The 19,133-nt window shown below is 51.0% G+C and overlaps 6 protein-coding genes across 6 annotated transcripts; 2 read left to right on the forward strand and 4 right to left on the reverse strand.

Annotated features, from left to right (window-relative positions):
* Nucleotides 1-19: 19 nt before the first annotated feature.
* Nucleotides 20-1,808, forward strand: BGZ61DRAFT_559933 (beta-lactamase/transpeptidase-like protein; the record flags this gene model as incomplete). The annotated part of the gene is made up of 2 exons (XM_046255783.1): nucleotides 20-235; nucleotides 275-1,808. The coding sequence occupies 2 exons, from the start codon at nucleotides 20-22 to the stop codon at nucleotides 1,652-1,654; spliced, it is 1,596 nt and encodes a 531-aa protein (XP_046109107.1). The 3' UTR covers nucleotides 1,655-1,808.
* Nucleotides 1,809-1,938: 130 nt separating this feature from the next.
* On the reverse strand, nucleotides 1,939-3,657 carry BGZ61DRAFT_342239 (major facilitator superfamily domain-containing protein; the record flags this gene model as incomplete). The annotated part of the gene is made up of 7 exons (XM_046239488.1): nucleotides 1,939-2,526; nucleotides 2,570-2,824; nucleotides 2,870-2,929; nucleotides 2,975-3,253; nucleotides 3,300-3,358; nucleotides 3,406-3,450; nucleotides 3,495-3,657. 7 exons carry the CDS (start codon nucleotides 3,655-3,657, stop codon nucleotides 1,939-1,941), a joined length of 1,449 nt encoding a protein of 482 aa, XP_046109108.1.
* A 626-nt stretch (nucleotides 3,658-4,283) lies between these two features.
* BGZ61DRAFT_527675 (major facilitator superfamily domain-containing protein) lies at nucleotides 4,284-5,918 on the reverse strand (the record flags this gene model as incomplete). Its single annotated transcript, XM_046253145.1, has 3 exons — nucleotides 4,284-4,763; nucleotides 4,816-4,941; nucleotides 4,995-5,918. The coding sequence occupies 3 exons, from the start codon at nucleotides 5,916-5,918 to the stop codon at nucleotides 4,284-4,286; spliced, it is 1,530 nt and encodes a 509-aa protein (XP_046109109.1).
* A 2,219-nt stretch (nucleotides 5,919-8,137) lies between these two features.
* On the reverse strand, nucleotides 8,138-9,538 carry BGZ61DRAFT_527676 (uncharacterized protein; the record flags this gene model as incomplete). Its single annotated transcript, XM_046253146.1, has 5 exons — nucleotides 8,138-8,669; nucleotides 8,734-9,104; nucleotides 9,156-9,223; nucleotides 9,271-9,307; nucleotides 9,362-9,538. The coding sequence occupies 5 exons, from the start codon at nucleotides 9,536-9,538 to the stop codon at nucleotides 8,138-8,140; spliced, it is 1,185 nt and encodes a 394-aa protein (XP_046109110.1).
* A 6,025-nt stretch (nucleotides 9,539-15,563) lies between these two features.
* Nucleotides 15,564-17,882, forward strand: BGZ61DRAFT_473063 (OPT oligopeptide transporter protein-domain-containing protein; the record flags this gene model as incomplete). Its single annotated transcript, XM_046248413.1, has 3 exons — nucleotides 15,564-15,801; nucleotides 15,860-17,082; nucleotides 17,130-17,882. The coding sequence occupies 3 exons, from the start codon at nucleotides 15,564-15,566 to the stop codon at nucleotides 17,880-17,882; spliced, it is 2,214 nt and encodes a 737-aa protein (XP_046109111.1).
* Nucleotides 17,883-18,225: 343 nt separating this feature from the next.
* On the reverse strand, nucleotides 18,226-18,925 carry BGZ61DRAFT_527678 (uncharacterized protein; the record flags this gene model as incomplete). The annotated part of the gene is made up of 3 exons (XM_046253147.1): nucleotides 18,226-18,372; nucleotides 18,439-18,770; nucleotides 18,856-18,925. The coding sequence occupies 3 exons, from the start codon at nucleotides 18,923-18,925 to the stop codon at nucleotides 18,226-18,228; spliced, it is 549 nt and encodes a 182-aa protein (XP_046109112.1).
* Between the last annotated feature and the right edge of the window lie 208 nt (nucleotides 18,926-19,133).

Raw genomic sequence — 19,133 nt, forward strand, 5'->3', positions numbered from 1 at the left:
TTGCACTGTGAACTTCACAATGGTCTCGAGCAACAAGTTCGCGGCTCTAGCCCCAATAGTTCGCGACATTTGCAGAACTTCAGGCATCCCAGGCATCGCGCTCGGCGTTCTGCACGAAGGTGAGGTGGTTTACACAGCCGCATACGGGTTCGCCGACGTCGAGAAGCAACTGCCCTGCGATGAAGACACGACTTTCGTGCTGGGATCCCTCACCAAGGCCATGACAGCCGCGTTGGTGTCTTCCCTCATCCACGATGGATCGCTGCTGTCCTAGGATGTCCCGCTGAAGACGATTCTGCCAGACTTCAACCGCTCCGACGCGTACGGCGACGCGACAATCGCGGATCTTCTCTGCCACCGAACTGGACTCGCCGCTCTGGATTCTCTCTGGCTGGCTTCCGACAATGTTCCTTTCCTCGCCAGATCACAGGCCGTCCACATTCTCAATCATGCGCCGGCCACCCACGCGTTCCGAAGTCACTTCGTCTACAACAACTTCGCCTACGAGGTGTTGGGCCAGGTCATCGAGAAAGTGTCCGGGGCTTCGTTTGCCGACCTTCTCCAAGATCGACTGCTCACTCCGCTTGGGATGACGAGAACATACTACACGGGCGAGTGCCGAGAAAACGAAGCAAAGCCCTACGCCGCACTTGAAAACGCGTCCGTTGTTCAGATTGCTCCACCCCTCAAGGGCAAAGACGTCTTGATGGGGGCAGCCGGGGGGATTCGGAGCTCAGTCAACGACCTCCTCAGTCTCTACTCCGCCTTCATTTCCCGTGCTCGCGACGAGATGACATTCTCCGATTCGGAAGCCGGGCAGAAGATTGACCATCAGCCTCTTGAGGGTGTGTTGGACCTCTGGCAGGGCCACACTCTCTTGCCCTCACGTTCGCTGAGGGAGCGCTCATATGCCTATGGCTGGGCTCGCACTCAACTCCCAGGAATACTATCACCAGGCGACAACGGCAAGTCTGAATTGGACCCAATGGTAGGCACTGGCGCCCCGTCTCGCCTAGCCCTCCATCATGGCGGATCAATTCCCGGCTTCAACACGTACAACGCTCTGTTCCCAGAAACCGGCAGCGCTGTCGTCGTATTGTCGAACTCGCTGTCTCTCAACGGAGGAGTACGTTGGATTGGGGAACTTCTCATCGAAGCCCTGTTCAACAACCTCGACAATGCTCAAGATTACGGCAAACTGGCCCGCATGTCAGTGGCATCGAGTTTGGAACGACATATCAATGTTAACAAGAGTCTCGCCGATGGCCGAACAGCCAAAACACCCACTCGCCCTCTGGATTCTTACGTCGGACGATATCTCAATAGCATCGGGAATTTCTTCATCGACGTGGAACACCACGAGGACTCTCTCTATGTTTCGTACATGGGTCGGGACGCTGATACATTCGAGCTAGTTCCGTACCAAGAAGACAGCTTTTATTGGAGGCTAAGCTATGATGATTGTGTCAAACTGGCCCGAGAAACTGGATATGATAAGGAGTACTTCATCATCAGGTTTGGTTCGGATGTTGCAGGATCGGATGTTACACATCTCTGGTGGAGGCATGAGTATGACTTGCCAGAGCCAGGCGAGTCATTTCACAAGATCAAGGAGGAACTGGTACCGCCAAAGCCAATACCTGGTGAACTCTAGCATGTGTGATTTTAACTCCTTTATTGATGCGCTGCCACGGAACCATGATGAGCATCTTGTGGACAGTTTTAGGACGTGAGGGATGTACGATTCCGATAGAACACGTCTCCGGCTAAGTTTTAAAAAAACTAATACGAAATAATATCCAAAGTAAACCAGATCGCAAGCCGAGGATTGAATAGTTCACGTGTGGGGTTGTGAGTTGTGAACTTGGCCAGTTACCCATCTCGATCCAATGGTGTCAACTCTCACATGTACCGGCTGTAGTCTTCATGATGTACTATTCACCACTCATATCTCCACCTGACATCTCCATCTCCCTCCCAGTCCTTTACCTCCCCGACATCGGTAATCTCGGGTGCCAAATCGGCCCTCCTCTCATTCTCCTTCCTCAACCTCCATCCCAAAAAGGTCACTACTACAATATTTGCAATCAGGTAGGCCAATGCCATCGAGTGGCCGACAATGAATCTTGGCCCATCCCCTGAGCGATAAAGCTGAGTGCCCATAACAGCACCGAGGTTGCCGATACTAATCTGCATCGCGTTACCAATGGCGCGTTTCGTCTGCCCAGAGACGTTTATCGCCGGCCAAGACAGCACCAAAGCAGTAGCAGGATAGATTCCAGCAGCAGCAAAGAAAGTTCCAGCGTAGGACATTCCTGGTCGGCCTGTGGGATCGGTGTTTGCTAGCAGCAGGATATACCCGATCGATGCAACAGCCGAGGACCCAGCAATAAAGACGGCTCGCTTTCCAAGCTTTTCAGAGGCAACCGCAACGCTAAGAGTCGTAACAAACGCAACAGCATAGGGAGGAATGGTAAGAAGCTGCGCCTTGGCTGCGGTGTATCCGAGGTCTTTGATAATAGTAGGCTAAAAGGTCAGCAAGAACCAGACACTCGGCTTCTCAACCTACCAAGAAAAGAGACAGCGTGTAAAGAGGCAGGCTCATAGTATGGAAGCCCAGCCCGTAAAGCCAGCAGTTGGGATCGCGAAAGGCTTGAAGGACTGCATCCCAACTGAACTGTTCGTCGTGAGTGGAATCGCTGTCGGCTGCGAGTCGGGTCTGGATGAATTGCCGTTCTGCGGTAGTCAGAAATCGAGAGGTGCTTGGATAGTTCTCGATGAACCAAAATGCTGCCACAGCCACAAGAACTGTTGCAATTCCTTCCTAGGGCGAATTAGTGCTGAACTTGACGACAGGATCCGGTCTTACAAGAATAAAAATCCACCGCCAACCATTTTCCCACACCACGCCAGCCATTTTTCCGATTCCCTGCACATGTTAGCGTTGCCACTGACGGACGAATCACCAGCTTACATATGCGAGGATCCCTCCAAAAGCTCCTGCAAGAGATGCCGCACTGAAGAAAAGAGAGATTCGGTATTGTCTCTCACGTCGTTTATACCACATGGAAAAGTAAAAGACGACTCCGGGGAAAAGCCCACTTTCGGTGACTCCGAGGAAGAAACGGGCAATCAAAAATCCTGTCAGGTTCTGGACCACACCCAAGAGTGTTGCAACGATGCCCCAGGCGATTGTGAGTGTCGGTAGCCAAAGCCTAGGAGTTGTTCGCTTGAGAATAATGTTGCACGGAATCTAGAAGGTGTCAGAATAGTTGCGGACTGTCTGAGGCTTTGCTAACCTCAAAAAGGACGTAACCGATAAAGTAGAGCGTTAATCCTGTCAGGTACTGGTTGCCAGCTATTTGTCTCATTAGCAAATTCATAAATATCGATAGGTATCCGTACTCATGTTAAGGTCGTCGACCATTCCTTCAATCCTTGCATTTCCAACTAGATGGTGTTAGAGACGGCCGTGCATTCAATGGCAGACTCACCATTGCTACGGTCTAGGAACGACAGTAGATAGAGTATTCCGACGGCTGGAAGAAGCTTGGCATCGATTTTCCTCAAAAGGGATTTCTCGTTAATCTCGATGTCTGTTATGGTACCAGCGCCGTCGCTGTCCGGGGACGATTCAACCACTTTAGATTCTGCCATGATGACGGAGTGACCACAGATTGGCGTGAGTTTTTCAGACTGGGCAACGGACTTGAATATAAGTATTTCTTCTTCAGGATTGCGCAATCGCCATGGGGATGCATGCATTATCCTGTTCTAGCGCAAAGTATGCATTAAATTGTATTTCTTTTGGCTTTCAACTGGGATCATGACGTCAATTGAGAGAATTGTGTGCTCAATTCAGACACAAACGCCGAGTTGACCAGTAACACAGGCTCTATCTTGCTTGACCAAATGTCGCGATAGAAGAGTCGCCTTTCGTGCTTCACCGTTGTCCAATTGCGTGGGTGGTCTCTGACGATCATTTCCTCGAATGTTAGCGCTGATACCCTGAGATGCCTGGTTCGTCAGCGGAAGTGCACATGAACGTCTGGATCCTTTGCTATTGAAACCTCGATATATTCAGGATCAACCGGGTCTAATACCCCGCTATTCAAATTGATACATGAAGATGTTGCGCCAACTAATGGAAGCGCTCCAAAATGCAGTGATATCGTACATGTACGGCAACAAGACCGACCGCAATAATGTCGTCAAGTCGTATCCCATCCATAAAGGTCTTTAATCCGGCCGGCCAATTCCGACCTTAGATAATGCATGCAGACTTAGATAAGGTATCTGAATCCTCTCCTCATCCGCAAAGCTTCGTCATTGTCCATATCTTCCGCTGCAGCCGTCTGCTTTGCAACGTCCTCGCTCACTTCCCAAGCCTCCTCGCCTGCATCAAGTTTCTTGTTCAGGCCAACCAAGATCCATCGGAAAGCTGCGCAGCCCATGATTGTTACGCCAAACATAGACAGAACGATGCCATAACTCTGGCGGTAACCGTTCGCCTTGAGGGCCCAAACGTAAGAACCTGCCACGTTTCCGAGCTGACTGAAGGCGTTGATCATTGCAATCGCAACGGCGCGCTTGGCGGGAGGTCGGGGGAAGGAGGAGCTGATCCAGGAGTAAAAGACGATGAATCCAGCGTAGGAACTGGCTTGGAGGAACAGAGCGACGTAGCGGGCGGCGACGTTGAGGGTAACCATGCTAATAATGAAACCAACCATGCCGACACAAATCGGGCCAACAATGTGCCAAAACTGCCAGAGGTTAGTCAATGTCATGGAGCATAAAGGCATAATTGCGACAAACCTTTTCCTGTGTTCGATCCGAGTGCCATGCATTGATGAGGGAGATGATACATGAGAACAGCCAAGGAGGAGAGCTCATGAGCAATGTGGGAACGTATCCAAAGCCAAGTGTGCCGGTAAGGGTGGGCTGCAACTGTTAGTTTCCGGCAAAGATACGACTTCTCTGGACAAGGGACTTACGAAGAATGCGTTGAATGAAAGACCAACAACGTAAGCCGTAAAGGTGAGCATCATGAGATAAATCTTGACATCCTTCAACGCCAAGTTCAGGCCGTAGAAAATGCCGTTCTCGGCAGAGTCAGTGTCGGCCTCTCCAACATCCTCAATCATCCGGAGTTGCGCCACCTTGCGTTCCTCCTCGGTAAAGCCTCTCGAGTTGTGGGGGAGATCTGGGAGAATAAAGGCGGCCGAGATGGCAATGCTCATTGTGACGGCACCCTCAATCCAGAAAAGCCATCGCCATGCTGCATGCCCGAGAACGCCCTGCATATTCGACAAGACACCAGCGCCAACCAGGGCTGAGAAAGCATTGGAGATGAGGTTGCCGCAAAAGAGAATGGCGTTTCGCTTGGTCAATTCGCGGCGCGTGTACCACTTGGAGAGAATCAAGAGGGCGCCCGGAAGGAAAGCAGCTTCAATAAAGCCCAAGAAGAATCGGATAACCACCATGCCCGCAAAGTTGTGCACGTTTCCTGACAGCGTCGAAACCAGTCCCCAGATCAACATGGCGCAGGCAATGTAGAGAGAAGGTCGCTCAATTCGATTGATGAACATGTTGGACGGGACCTGCATCAAAATGTAGCCGACGTACAAGATGCTGAGGCATGTTGCGTACTGGGTGTCGTCGAGTTTGAGGTCGTCCTGCAGGCCCTTGAGTCGGGCTGCGGCAATGTTGTTGCGATCCAGATAATTCATAATGTAAATGAGGACAAACAGAGCGCATCGAGTATCCAGCTTGCGCTTCATGCTTTTTTCGACCCTTTGTCGGTGAGCTGGGTCCATTCCGCCGAGTTGTCGCTGTTGCGACTCGACGTGGGAGTCGATGCTGTGTCTGGTCCCATCGTAGTCATCTTTGCCCGAGGGCTTGGAGGTTTCGGCAGACATGTTGGCTGAGAGTCCCGGTTGTTCCTATCAGACAAGCAACAGACCACTTTGGCGGCAACGAGCTTGCTCAAATACCATTGGTGTGGGTCTTGAAGTCAAAGTAAACATTGAGGCGGTGATTCTTACAAATCTTGATTCTCGAGCAAGGCGGTGGCGGGAGGTTACATTTTTGCACATCACCTGTCAAGCAAGACAAATAGGCGGGGTATGATCCCTACAGAAATGGATAGCCATTTACCCGCAAGACGACAAACCGGTCAAGATCGTCAGTAACAGACCCGTAATCGCGCCGAGGTGATACCACCGGAGAGGCGAATGCTACATCACGGACTATCGCGAGCCAATACCGAATTTCCCCATGCGGGGAACAAGAGCCTACAAGAGCTGCAGTTGGTCGAAATCTGGGTCGCCCGGTTTTTGGCAAGGTTTGTGCGGAGGCTCGCGGAGTCTTGCGGAGTCTTGCGGAGTCTTGCGGAAGATTGCAGCAGCATCACGGAGAACCTCAGCGTCAGCAACTTGCACCGCCTGATCCACTCTCTGGATGCTTCAAGCAAAGCTCCAACGTTAGCTGCATGGAGATACGCGTGTTCAGGGATATGCATGCGGGGAAGTCGAGAGGGGAATGGAAGCAACGTTTCGTTCTCTCCAGGTTCCGAAAACGAGATCCGATGATTATCCCCATGGGTACTACCCTGGTGTATTGATCGAGTCATGTCGGAATACGAAGCTCAACAATATTCTGTGCTCGGCGTCTTTGTATGCTATGGCTTTGCTCCATATTCTTCCTCTCAATCCATCTAATGGTCAAGATAGAGACTACAGTTCAAGTCCGGCCGTCATTGAACCGTTAGATCGCAATGGCTCAATCAAGGGACCATGAGACTTCTTGCTCCATGTGGCCCATCATTCAGTCTGTCTGCCGGACTCCAAATTTGTCCGGACTACCGAGAACATGCAAGGATGCACGGCATGAAGCATGGGGTGCATATCGGGAACAACTCCCCGAAGAGCGAGACTGTTGGTGTGAGGCATAAATCACAATAATGGTGGAGATGTCAACTTTGTTGGGGTAGCATCCACCGGCTTCCTCTACCCCATACAGCGAGGCGGGGTCAACCACATCCTGTTTGGAGCAGATGGAGTCGAGCATTATTTTTTTATTTTGCTGCGACTGCGACCAGAGGCGATGGTCCCTACCTAAGAACAAGGCATACCCTCGAGTTAAACGGCTGAGGGCCTAACAGAGTGGGGATGTGGCTCTTCTAACCACCTGCTATAGGGTATGACAATCAAGACTGGAAGCATCAGTTTTTGCAGTCTACAACTCTTGGTCGAGCTTACGGTGAGGCCCTTGTCGCATGTCACGGTTAAAGACACATTTACGGCTTGGTACAGGAAACTCAATCCAGTTAAAATCGCCGAGCAGAGAAAGAACCTGGATGGGGTCATGGAACATGGTAAGGAATAGCCAGAGTCTGGAGAAGGGTTTGTAAACTGCAAAAGTAGAACGCCCCACTAGAGATCTCCGGTATTTCGGACATTCCTATTCGACAGTGTTTCCCCTTACTTTTACAGTGTCCATTCCCCGGTACTATTCCCTTCGTAGCGACAGCCGATTGCGTCGGATATTGCAGGGGCCGGCTTGTAGCCGATCGGAAGTCTTGCACCCGACGGTTGTGGGGCAGTGATATGCACAGCACATAGCGACGTCCTGCTGTAGCATAGTTCATTTCTTTGCACTCAGTTGTTGAAGATCTTGACTACCTATTTTATCATCATATGCCTTTGCTTATTGAGAGACAATGGTGAGGTTGGCAATGACTGGAAATTGAGTTGGATCTGTGCCAGGTCTAAGTGCATCCAATGTGTTGGCGTGGGGTTGTTCAAGCTGAAAAGTACTTCTCCCGAGTGGCATACCAAGGATGTGCGGGTGTTGCCATTGAAGCGCAATCTAAAATTATGACTGGTGACCCTGTGATATTGTATTCAAACAGGAAAATGTGTGCACCATTCGAGAGCTTGCTATGTATCATCGGAATCATTGTTCAAAATGTCCATCCATTTACCCTATACCAGGTACGGAGTAAACGCGATCATCACATAGTTGTGACTTTTACAATTAAAGGCTTCAGGCAGTCCTGGAAAAGGGAGCTAATAAAGACTAAGAATATTAAATGATAGATAAGAGTCAAATGATGCGGGCAGAAAGTGGTCCAAATCTAATCATTGCTTCTCATCCTCCCTCTTCCTGCCAGCCTACCAGACACTTCGCTAGTCATAGCAACCTCGTACGTGACTTTGATATTGGGCTTGTAGGTAGTATCAGGAACACCCTCTTGATGATCTGCCTCCACTGCTTTTAAATCTGCCGTTGATGCATAGATTTCTGCCTGAACTCCATATTTCGAATCCGGTTCTCTCACAAAATTGCCCTGTTTTGGTACAGGAAATTCGTCGAGTGCCAAGTTGTTGTTGCTCCCCCCTCCCGAGGCCGTTGGCATACGCTCAAATGTCATTCTATTCGGTCGAGTCACTGTGTAGGACTTGTTCGAACCGTCTGTCAATTTTGAATTGAAACTAGGGACCAATTTGCCAAGAAGAGGCCGCAGAGTGGCCAAAGACGCGCAGATGATGGCGCAGTTTATCTCGACAACGGTCCACCATGCAGCATCTGTCGTATCCCACGTCGGGTCTGGCGTAACAAGGCATTGGTGGAGCGTCGTGGCTCGAATGATAGATATGATGCATGTGCTTACGGAGGCAGTTAGCTTCGAGATTCTGAGTATCTTCAAGTGAACGGGATAAATCAACTTACAAAAGCCCCATGGAGAGAATAGCTACCAGGCAAAGCTTCCGCCTCCACCCCATATTAAGAGAAAACACGGTTGGCAAGGGGACAATGAAGATGATGAAGTCGGTGGCGATATGGAAGTAAGTCGTAAAGTACCAACTCGGGAAAGTCGGGAGGCAGGTATCCGCCATGGATGGCACTATAGCGGACAGGGGAAAGCAGGTAAGTGCGAGCACTGGCAGCTGGACTACAGTCCATGTTGAAATGACGCATAACAGAAGAAGGGTGACTCGTTTCATGGTCTTGGTCGAAAATATGCGACGATATTGTAATAGAAAAGAAATCTTGATCAGATTCATTCCTAAATTATGAATGATAATATTAACATAGAGAGCCTAATATGGTTACCAAGGTGAAACTAAGTTGCTTATTGCGAGGATACGGACCTTTAACTGTTTGTGGATACGATCTGGCGGTAGAGTCCATATGTGACGACCAAGGGCAAATTTAGCCTCTGGGACAGTTAGAATCCATCTGTCTGCAAACAATGGGACGACGTACCTGATATAGTCGTCATAGAAACGACAATGGCAAGGACCTGAGAAATTCATCAGCCACAGTCCCCAAGAGATTCTGCATCAAGAGAAGTGACCTGAGCAACGCATATCGTCCAGTCATCGGGACCCAGGGCCTTGAGGAGAACAACACGAACGTAAAGCCTCAAAGCGACGATAAAAAATGACAATATCGCAAAGGAGATGCAGATCGCTATGACAAGCGACGATCTGGACTGCGCATCGACAGCCGGATCCGAGCCGGGGGTAGCCATTCAGCAAATGGTCGATGAGATGTGGAACAAAGCAATCATCCAAGTAGGTGGAGCAGACCTGGATCCCCACTCTTCAAGAAGTGGTCTGCGACTGTTTGTATACATATGGGGTGCAAATTCATTAGCTAATAAAGATGGAAGTCTGCAATTTGTCTAATAATGTCAAACAGCCTCAGCGATACTAGTCTTGATGTTGGCCTACCAGCGTCAAGACGAGGCTTGCAGCCACAACTATACACAAGGGTTCTGACTCATGAACCCAGCTCGGATCACCTCCGCGCTGTGTAGTCCGCCGCGGTACGTGGTTGTACTTGCATAGAGACAGACGAATAGATTGCCATGAGTGCCCAGCTATGGCAGCAACGGCCTACGTAAATATCGGACTCAGCAAAGTGCATGGTTTGACAAGATGGGATGGCCACATGATGATTTCTCCTCGTCATCCTGACGGGGCGGTAGGCGATGAAAGGGTAGTATCGATAGCCAGGACTTGGAGGAGCTTTTTGAATAAATTACCTGAAGCTTCGTGCATGGGAATGTCATTCCCATGATTTGATTCCCCATCAAAAAACCTGCAGCCCGGCCGGGTAGCTCTCAGAATTGGGTTTGTCTTACTCATGACATCCCTCAAAGACACTAAAGCGCCATTGCTGCTGTATCAGGCAAGGCGAGGTTCCATTTCAAAGATGGCTGCGACACTGGTAGCTTGCAAGGTTGGGCCTAAAAACGCCCATCGAGGCGAAGAAACGCTGCCTTTCTCAAAAGTACTGACAAAAGGCGCATCAAGCTACCTGCATTAAGCTAGGTACAGGATCCTTAGAGGAGCACGCAACGTTTATTCGCCTTTCTTGCAGCTGGGTTTGCAGCTGACTGCCGGGGAGAAACCAGGCGTCGAACTAAAGACATGGCTTCACTGATGGCGGCCACCAGTCAGCCGCTAATCCTTCGGAATCATCCCGGGAAGCAGGCCTAAGGAATGGGCTGGGCTCTCGGCAGGCAGCTTGGAAGCCCCTGAGTCCTTGCATTGATTTCCTAAGCACTAGAGAAGCCTCAAATAGTATCCGTATATCACCCAGTAGATCTTATTGGCGCAACTTTGAAGAATGCTGGCGGAGCTTCCCGGTACTCCTATCTCCTTAAGCCCTACTCTCCACACACGACATCAGCACTTTCCCCATTGAAGGGGCAATTAAAAGCTGAATCATAACGAATACCCAACCCAGATTCGCATGTGGCAGGGTAAAGGCCTAGCCCCCAATGTGTCTCAGAATCTGCACCTAGCATCAGTCTACTAGTGGAGATGATTGGATTGTCACTTCAGGGATGTCGTTTGTTCAATTAATGCGGAAAGGAATAATAGAATAGATAAATGTCAAGGTAATATAATTAATTAATCCCGCCTCCCTGCCTAGCCATTTCATGACTATATAAAAATAGGGAAAAAGATATAATAAACCATTTTTATTATTTAATATTTAGAATGCTTTGTTTTGACAAATTATGTTTATTTAGTTCATAATTTACCTTATTCATATTCTATTGACCAAGTTAAAAATGCACAATTATTTAATTTATACCATAATGTATTATTATATAACTTGCAGAATATTATACCCATTACGGCGCTTCTCAATGCAACCTACTGACAGGTTACGATAGAGACATAACCTTATGTAGCAGCGTAGACAAGAGGTCAAATCAAGGTAAAGATATGCCTAAAAATGAAAAAGGAAAATGATATACCCAGTTTATTAGTGGGAGATGCATTTAGTGCAAACTGGGCCGGAGACAGAGAGTCTGGATCCATTTGAGGATCCTCTCAAGAAGAGGATGAGTTGAGATCGGCCGACGGAGTAGGCGGATTGGAGGGTTGGAGCACTTGATTAAATGCTCCCCAACACATCCAGAAGAAAGAGAGCATAAAGAAAGTGCTACAAGCTGCTGCAATAGTTAGTTCAAATTACAATGGCAAGACGCAAAAGTGAAAAAGGAAAAGCATGCCGATCCAATCGCTTGGGCAGTGCAGTCACTTCAAGTAGTAGCTTTACTTTCCAGGCCGGCCCTGCAGTCATTTAACCATCGGAGTGCTTCTAGTCTACAGCTCTAGAGTCCCCCGTAGTGGTAAAGGGCCGGCTGTGCATGCACTTCAGATTGCTTCGCAGTGCTATCACAGAAACACGATGCAATCATTCCGAATATAACAGTAGTAGGTGCAAAGTGATTCTTACTATGGTGTCCCAGCGATTCCAACCTACTTTTTTCCACGGACCTCGTTAGAATCAACCGAGATCCGCAGGAATGACGATTCTACGCTATGCATTCCTCAAGCTGTCAGTAAATTTTCAGGCAATCACTCTTTTTCCAGGGAATGTGCTCGGTCCCCAGTGACTTCGACATTCTCATTCTCAGACAACGGCCGCAGATGATCGGATCTAATGAGATACCACGTCGTTCCTGTCGGATAAACGGCTTCTTCTATGCATCCTTCAATTAGATCTACCGCCAATAAGCGCAGAGATTGGATGAAGAGGAAACCCCTCGGTGAGTCACACGGCGACTCTTCAGTTCCGGATAACGTTCAGGGTAGACAAGCTGACGGATCTTTTGCAAATCGCAGGCCATTTATATCTAATCAAGGATAGTGTCGGTGGTTGATGACGATGATTCTCGGCGACTTCTTCAAAGGACGCACAAACCAAAGGTTCTTCCCGGGAGCTACCGTATACCCTGGCAGGACGGGTTAAGCGGCAAGCTTGCCCAATGAGGTGATTCGCATCTCAATGCAGCATCCACTAACATCCCATGTAAATGGCATCACGCTGTCACTCATCGATAATAGTTCGTCCATGATTACTCAAATCTCGACCACGTGCATCATAGACCAAGATATGGCACGAAGGAATCTTGAGCCACATGCCTGATAAGCTTCGCTGTTGACTTAGGGTTACTGACTGGATCTAGGTTGCCTCTGCCCGGACAGCAGTGACCAAAATAGCATCAAGTGGCGATAGCAGTAAATAGGCCAATCAACGGCTAGATTTATAATATTGGAGATACTGCACACACCTGCCCATGGTGCATGAGTCCTGCGGTGGCCAGGTGGATTCACGCCGCACAAATAACCTCTTGGGTAGCGACACGCTCCACTTATCAAGCGATAAGACTCAGGATTGATACGACGGGGACGTGACGGGAATTGCAGCCGATTCTAGACGAAGCAATATTTACAGGGCCCCGAGTGCATGGCAACCAGTGTGGGGAGACTTGTAAGGTGCTTTTTAGTGGCAGCTTTAGGTGTTGCCTTGGCAGGGCTGCATCCAGAAATGGAAGCTCCATACGCATGGGACCTTTGAAGGGCCGGGGTCATGGGATGCCATCCACTGCCGGTTGGAAGGATTGCAGGGCCCTTTGGGTCACTAAACGATGGCCATTGATTTGGGAGAGGAGCGCCTGTTCCGCGTTGTTTAGCTTGAGGCTTATTGTGGTTGTCATTGGGTGAATACCGAACTCGTACCGAACTCGTCAGCAAGCCAACTTCAACATCGTGAAGACCTCTTTCAGGATAGCAGTGAGGAGGAATCAGGGCTAGCCTTTATCGTCTGTTTACCCGATTGATCCGAAAATGCCTTGTCAGTACAATCGACATATGACAGCTCCATCGACCAGATGACAGAACAGCGGCCGCAGTCTGCAAGCGCCCGCTGATATCTTTGATCCAGAACCCTGGGACAAGAACCTTGAGAGATGTTGCTTGATAGACATCGGTTGGCATCTTGCTCTCTCGTGGCAAAGTGTACATAGGATCGGTTCGATGCAGGAAGTGGCAAGGCCTAGGCCTGATGCATGGGCTGCCGATTTCAAAGGTCTCGTGCAGATCTGGACGATCAGCTCTAGAAGGCCAGAGGGATATTCTGTGTTTAGACGGAGCAGCCGAAGTAACCGAAGGTGACTGGATTCTAGGCCTCTCATACATTGTAGTCTATGTTCATCAGCTAGACTGCTCTACTTGACATGGCTTCAAGCACCTGTTCGGCGAGCTGGAGCTTGACATGGAGCTGACGATTGAAATTGATAATTGAAATTGGAGACTTGCTGCAATACAACTTAAACGTGCGGCTCTTGTCCCAAAGAAGTGGAATCTGATATTCAGATGATCGAAAATCCGGTTAGCATCGCCGTGGTCGGGCCCGGAAAGTAAACTCCGTGGGACCACACCCTGGAAGGGATCGAGGACTGCACAGCAACCCTCTGGCATGTGGCAATCATACCCCAGGGCAGACTTGCATCCTCGTGAGCCACTACCTCGGGCTCCCGGCGGTCTTGATTGTTGGCCACTGTCGATTACTCGGAGAGATCCGAAAAGGGAGCAGTTGGCCCCTAGTGGTGAGCCAAATACTCCAGAGTTGAGGCAAAAGGACTTGCCAAGACGCAATAGACCTGCCAAGACACAATAGACTTGCCTATTCAAGATGGTGAATTACAGAGCAGGAAAATGGGTTGGTTTTGATAGCACGAGAACCAAAGTCTTGGCCTTATTTTAGAGTGGCCTTTAGAGTGGCCTGGATTAGCGAGTCCAGCCATCACGAGACCGTGCCACTACCAGGGCTGAATTACCCCGAGATCCACGAATACGGCGAAATACTCTAAGTTAATTCTTATGCATATTTCGCTGGACTCGGATGCTTAATTGACTAGCCTTCGTGATGCGGTCGAGGCCAAACCTGGCTGTGGGGATGGCGCAAAATGAGGTTGACGATTCGCCGGAGATTTCTACGGCACGGAGGAGTCGACGGTTTGAGCTTGTCGATGCGGTGGGACGAGGCCAGAACGAGGCCAGAAGCGTGCGCGCGCAAGCTCTCCACTGTGGTGAATGTCCTTATCCCAGCCAACAGAATGGCGGCAGACCACTCCATCTCTGGGATCACCACTCTATCTCTGCGACTATCGCTGTACTCTATCTCTGGGGGATCCCACGGCCAACCGCTCCGCAAAGGTTCCCGGCGCAGGGTTGCCAAGCCTTGCAAAGGTCCCCCGAGTTTGGACCGTTGTGGCGCGTCGCCGGTGGACTGACTCGACCGACTAGACCAAGACGGCATTTGATCCGACGGGGCGATTGACGCATTGGGGGCGCCATGTGGGAGCCGCCCAACGTCGTATGAGGCGCGTATGAGACTGCCGCGGGAGGTGAGGCTGGTGCAATGGATCATGGGAGGCGATTGCGATGGTGACGCGTTGGAGCCACTTCCGATGGATGAGTGTATTTCCAAGGGTTGGGCGTGAGTTTGAGACTTGACGTGATTCCACAGACCCATGTTACACTGATGCGTGTGTCGGTCGGTCAGTATCACACTCGCCACAGCTCTCCATCAACAGGATGATCCCAACCACCACCACAAAGATCAACACGGAGACACCACCAACCTTCCACCTCGTCTATCCGTAACCACAACCCCGATGATACCTCACAATTGACACCACAGCGTATCACCATCTCCTCCTCCCGCGGTGCCACCCGCCTCTCCGGGGGTGGAGTCGTCCAGGGCCCCCTTGCGGCACAGATCGCGCATGGGCAGCACGCACAAAAGTCCAGAGGCGATCGCCGACTATTTCCCCCGTTTGGGCAGCTGGCAAAGGTCCCGCGCCTGTCATTCGCCGACTGCTTGTTAGACACACAGATAAGGTGCGGAATCTGGCCTGGAACTTCTGGAATCGCCCTGGTTCATCGTCAATGGGCCCGAGTGCGCCTGTCCAACGGGTTGGTCCTGTCCAAGCTGTGGCCTGCTCTGCTCGTGGGACGATGTGCAAAAAGTCCCTAGGAGCTCTTGCAGTAGCAGGAGAGACGTCCCCATTGGGACTGCGGGAGTGCAGGTCGCGTTGGCTGTAGTCGAGCTATCTATCTTCCCGACAGCGGAAACTCTCCAGAGATGGATAAATATCACGGCCGTCCATCCCCTCGGTTTCCATCCAGGACCTTCAGCCGTACTGAGTTCGACACCCTCGAGCCCTACTTTGACAATCCGCAACAATGGCCGTCACTGAGATGAGGGCCGACGCTCAGGTCCAGGAGCCGCGCTACGACGAAAAGGACCCCCATGATGTGGATCTCAAGTCCGAAGCTGAAGAGGACGATACCATTACCGATCTCTTCACCAGCTTTCCTCCGGTAAAGGGCATCGAGCATGAGCCAAACCCGTTGACTGCGCGTGCCGTCATCGTCGGCATCGTGCTGGGTTCGCTCGTCAACGCCTCCAACGTGTACTTGGGTTAGTGTCCCATCCTCTAGTACTCTCCTCTGTAACATCTAGCTCTAACAGTCAACAGGTCTCAAGACTGGCTTCACCTTTCCCGCGACCATGTTCGGAGCCATCTTCGGCTATGGCTTCATCCTCATGTTGACCAAGCTCCTGCCTGGCATCCCGTACATCGGCCAGAAGTTCGGACCCCAGGAAAACTCCATCATCCAGGCTGCTGCTACCGGCGCCGGTGGCATGTCCGGTGTCTTCGTGGCTGGTCTCCCCGCCATGTACAGGTTGGAACTTCTCTCGGACGACCCCAAGAGCGACTTCGGCCGTATCCTCACCATCACCTTTGTGTGCGCCTTCTTCGGTCTCTTTGCCGCCGTCCCTCTGCGAAAGTTCTTCATCATCAACGTCGCCCGCGAGCTGAACCTCGTCTTCCCCACGCCCACTGCCACGGCCATGACCATCCGTTCGATGCACGCCGTCGGATCCGGTGCCGCCGATGCCATGAAGAAGATCAAGGCTCTTGGCTACGCCTTCATCGGGGCGCTCCTCCTCATCGTCGTGGGCCAGTACGCCGACGGCATCCTGCACAACTGGTACATCTTTGTTTGGTTCTTCATCTGGAGCGGCCACAGCAACAACGCTCTGCTCGAGCCTCACAACTGGGGTTGGTACATCCAGCTGACCCCTGCCTTCTTCGGTTCCGGCATCCTGGTCGGCCTCAACGCGGCCGTCTCTTGGTGGGGAGGCACCGTCTTTGCCTGGGGCCTCGCTGGTCCTCTCCTCGTTCACTACGGAGAGTGCATCGGAATTCAGCGTGGCGAGCCCGGAACCAAGTGGGAAGGCCTCATGACCTTCAACAGTCTGGCTGGCACCACTGACCCCGACTACATCCCGTCTCCCCGATACTGGTTCCTCTGGCCCGGTGTCATGGTCCTCATCGTCTACAGCCTGGTTGAATTCTTCATCCACTTCAGAGTCATCTACGACGGTACCAAGTTCGCCATCCGATCCGTGTGCCGCAGCATCAACAACTCCCTGCAGGCCAAGGGCAAGAGCATTTCCTTTATCGAGAAGCAAGCTGCCAAGGCCGATCAGGACGATGGTCTTGTCGAGGACTTTGCCCCCCAAGAGGATCAGGTTCCCATGTGGGTTTGGCTCGCCGGCTCCGTCGTCTTCCTTGTCGTTGCCTGCATCGTCGCTGAGCTTCAGTTCCACATGAACGCCGGCCTCGCCATTCTCGCCTGTATCCTTGGTCTTGTCTTTGCCTTCCTCAGTATCTATGGCGGCGCTGTCACTGACGTGAGTTCCCATTACCCATTACGTCTAATTCCAACTAACATCATTAGTGCACTCCTCTCACCGCATCCGCCAAGGCTTCCCAGCTCGTCTTCGGTGGCATCACCAAGGGCATGGATCCCAAGCCTGCCCAGCGAATCAACCTGGTCGCCGGAAACATTGCTTCCGGAACCGCCGATGTCGCCACCTCCCTGGTCAGCGACTTCCGAGTTGGATTCCTCCTCAAGACTCCTCCCCACTTGCAATTCTACGCCCAGGCTATCGGTACCTTTGTTTCAGTCTTCTTGGCCCCTGGAGTCTTTGTTCTGTTCATGGCCGCCTACCCCTGTGTCTGGAAGCCCAATGACGACCCGTTGGCTGTCTGCCAGTTCTCAGCCCCTTCAGTTGCGGCTTGGAAGGCTGTTGCGGAAGCCGTTACCCTTGACAAGATCCCCATTCCTGCGTCATCTGGCTACTTTGCCATTGCCATGGGTATCATCTGCGCTATCCAGGCTCTCGCCAAGAACCTCTACCTTGTCGGTCCCCGTGAGAAGTACCGCGACTGGCTCCCCAACTGGATGTCCATTGGTGTTGCTTGGGTTATTGGAGTTGACTCTGGATATGCCAACGCAATTCTGTTTGGATCCATTACTGCCTGGTGGTGGAGGAAGTACTTCCACAACAACTTTGAGATGTACGGATTTGCTGTGGCTGCTGGTTTGATCGCTGGTGAGGGTCTTGCCGGTGTGGTGAATGCGGCTCTTGAGCTTGGAAAGGTCAGCGGCTCAGCTGTTGGGTCTACCATTGCCCAGCCCGGCGCCTAGTTTAGATGTTACATGTCAAATCTAGATATCTAATCGTTACATCGAAACGTGCACATTACCAGTGTCTTGAGTAATTCCATCGTGTAAACCAAGCCATCAAGGATAGAATAAATGCATTTCTTTCAAGCCTGAGCAGTCGCCGCTTAAGCCTGAGCCAGCATTTATCTGACAAATTTGTTCCCCCGCCTCCTTATACCCAGGACTATTCCCAAGACTGGGTCCTACCAGTAGCGTAGGCAAAAAGGGTGTTCTGCTCTACAAACTTTCGAATTGTCTCACTAATGTTATACTGAAAGGGCAACTTGAACGTCGCAAAGCATCTCCTGGTTTTTTCAAGGCCTCTCTAACTACCCATCTTGGAAGCTAATGCCTGAAAAACCCCACTCATAGAATACGTCGTATATGTCACCTCCTGTCCTTGAAGCTGCCTCGATACATTCTCCCAAATTTGATCGAGCATCGGCCTATCCTTGGCACCACCAAGGTTCATCTATGGTAAGATTACTTTGGTCAGCAAAATAAAACAAGAAAACAGGAAAATGGGCGTGGAACTCACCAGGCCAGGTACAATAGCCCAATGCTGCAGTACGCTGCCATCAGGCCGCATCACGAGCACGGCTGGTTGCGCCATGCCATGTGGGTACCCTGATTTCTTGCTGATGGCAACATCAAGGAGGCCACGCGCCTTCAGTTCTGCCGCCAGTAGGTTCTGCGGGTCTACGATGGCGTCTCCTGTGTACCCCGTCGAGTCACGCGTGGCGGGAAGATGCGACTCGTCTTCGGCGGTTATGATGACAGGTATGCCGCCCGCTGCGGTGATGGACTTGATGAGCGAGGCGAAGGTACGTAGATATCCCATACAAAAGGGACACCAGTGGCCGCGGTAGTCTGGGACCGGAGTGGCTGTTAGCTGTCGGTTGCAGGGCAATCCTGAGACAAGGAGCTGATGCTGCGGCGTGACGACCGGACTTACACACGGCAAAGATGAATTCGGACTGCTTCAAGAGCGAGTCGAACTTCTCTACAGGACTTGGAGACGACATGTTTGATAGGGATTTTGGAGTAAGGGTCTGTCCAAGCTGGAAAGATAGTACGGCTCCCAGGGAAAGTCATGACAGGCTCACAGGTTCATATAATAAATTCAGGTCAGTCATCGGGGTGAGAGCTAGTCAAAGCCCAGCTCTTTTAGGAAATATCTCATTCTCAAAAGGGTAAAATCTAGGTGGCCGCCGCTAAGCGACTCCAGCTCTT

The sequence above is a fragment of the Ilyonectria robusta genome, assembly GCF_021365365.1.
Source record: "Ilyonectria robusta strain PMI_751 chromosome Unknown BGZ61scaffold_3, whole genome shotgun sequence".
Taxonomy (NCBI): domain Eukaryota; kingdom Fungi; phylum Ascomycota; class Sordariomycetes; order Hypocreales; family Nectriaceae; genus Ilyonectria; species Ilyonectria robusta.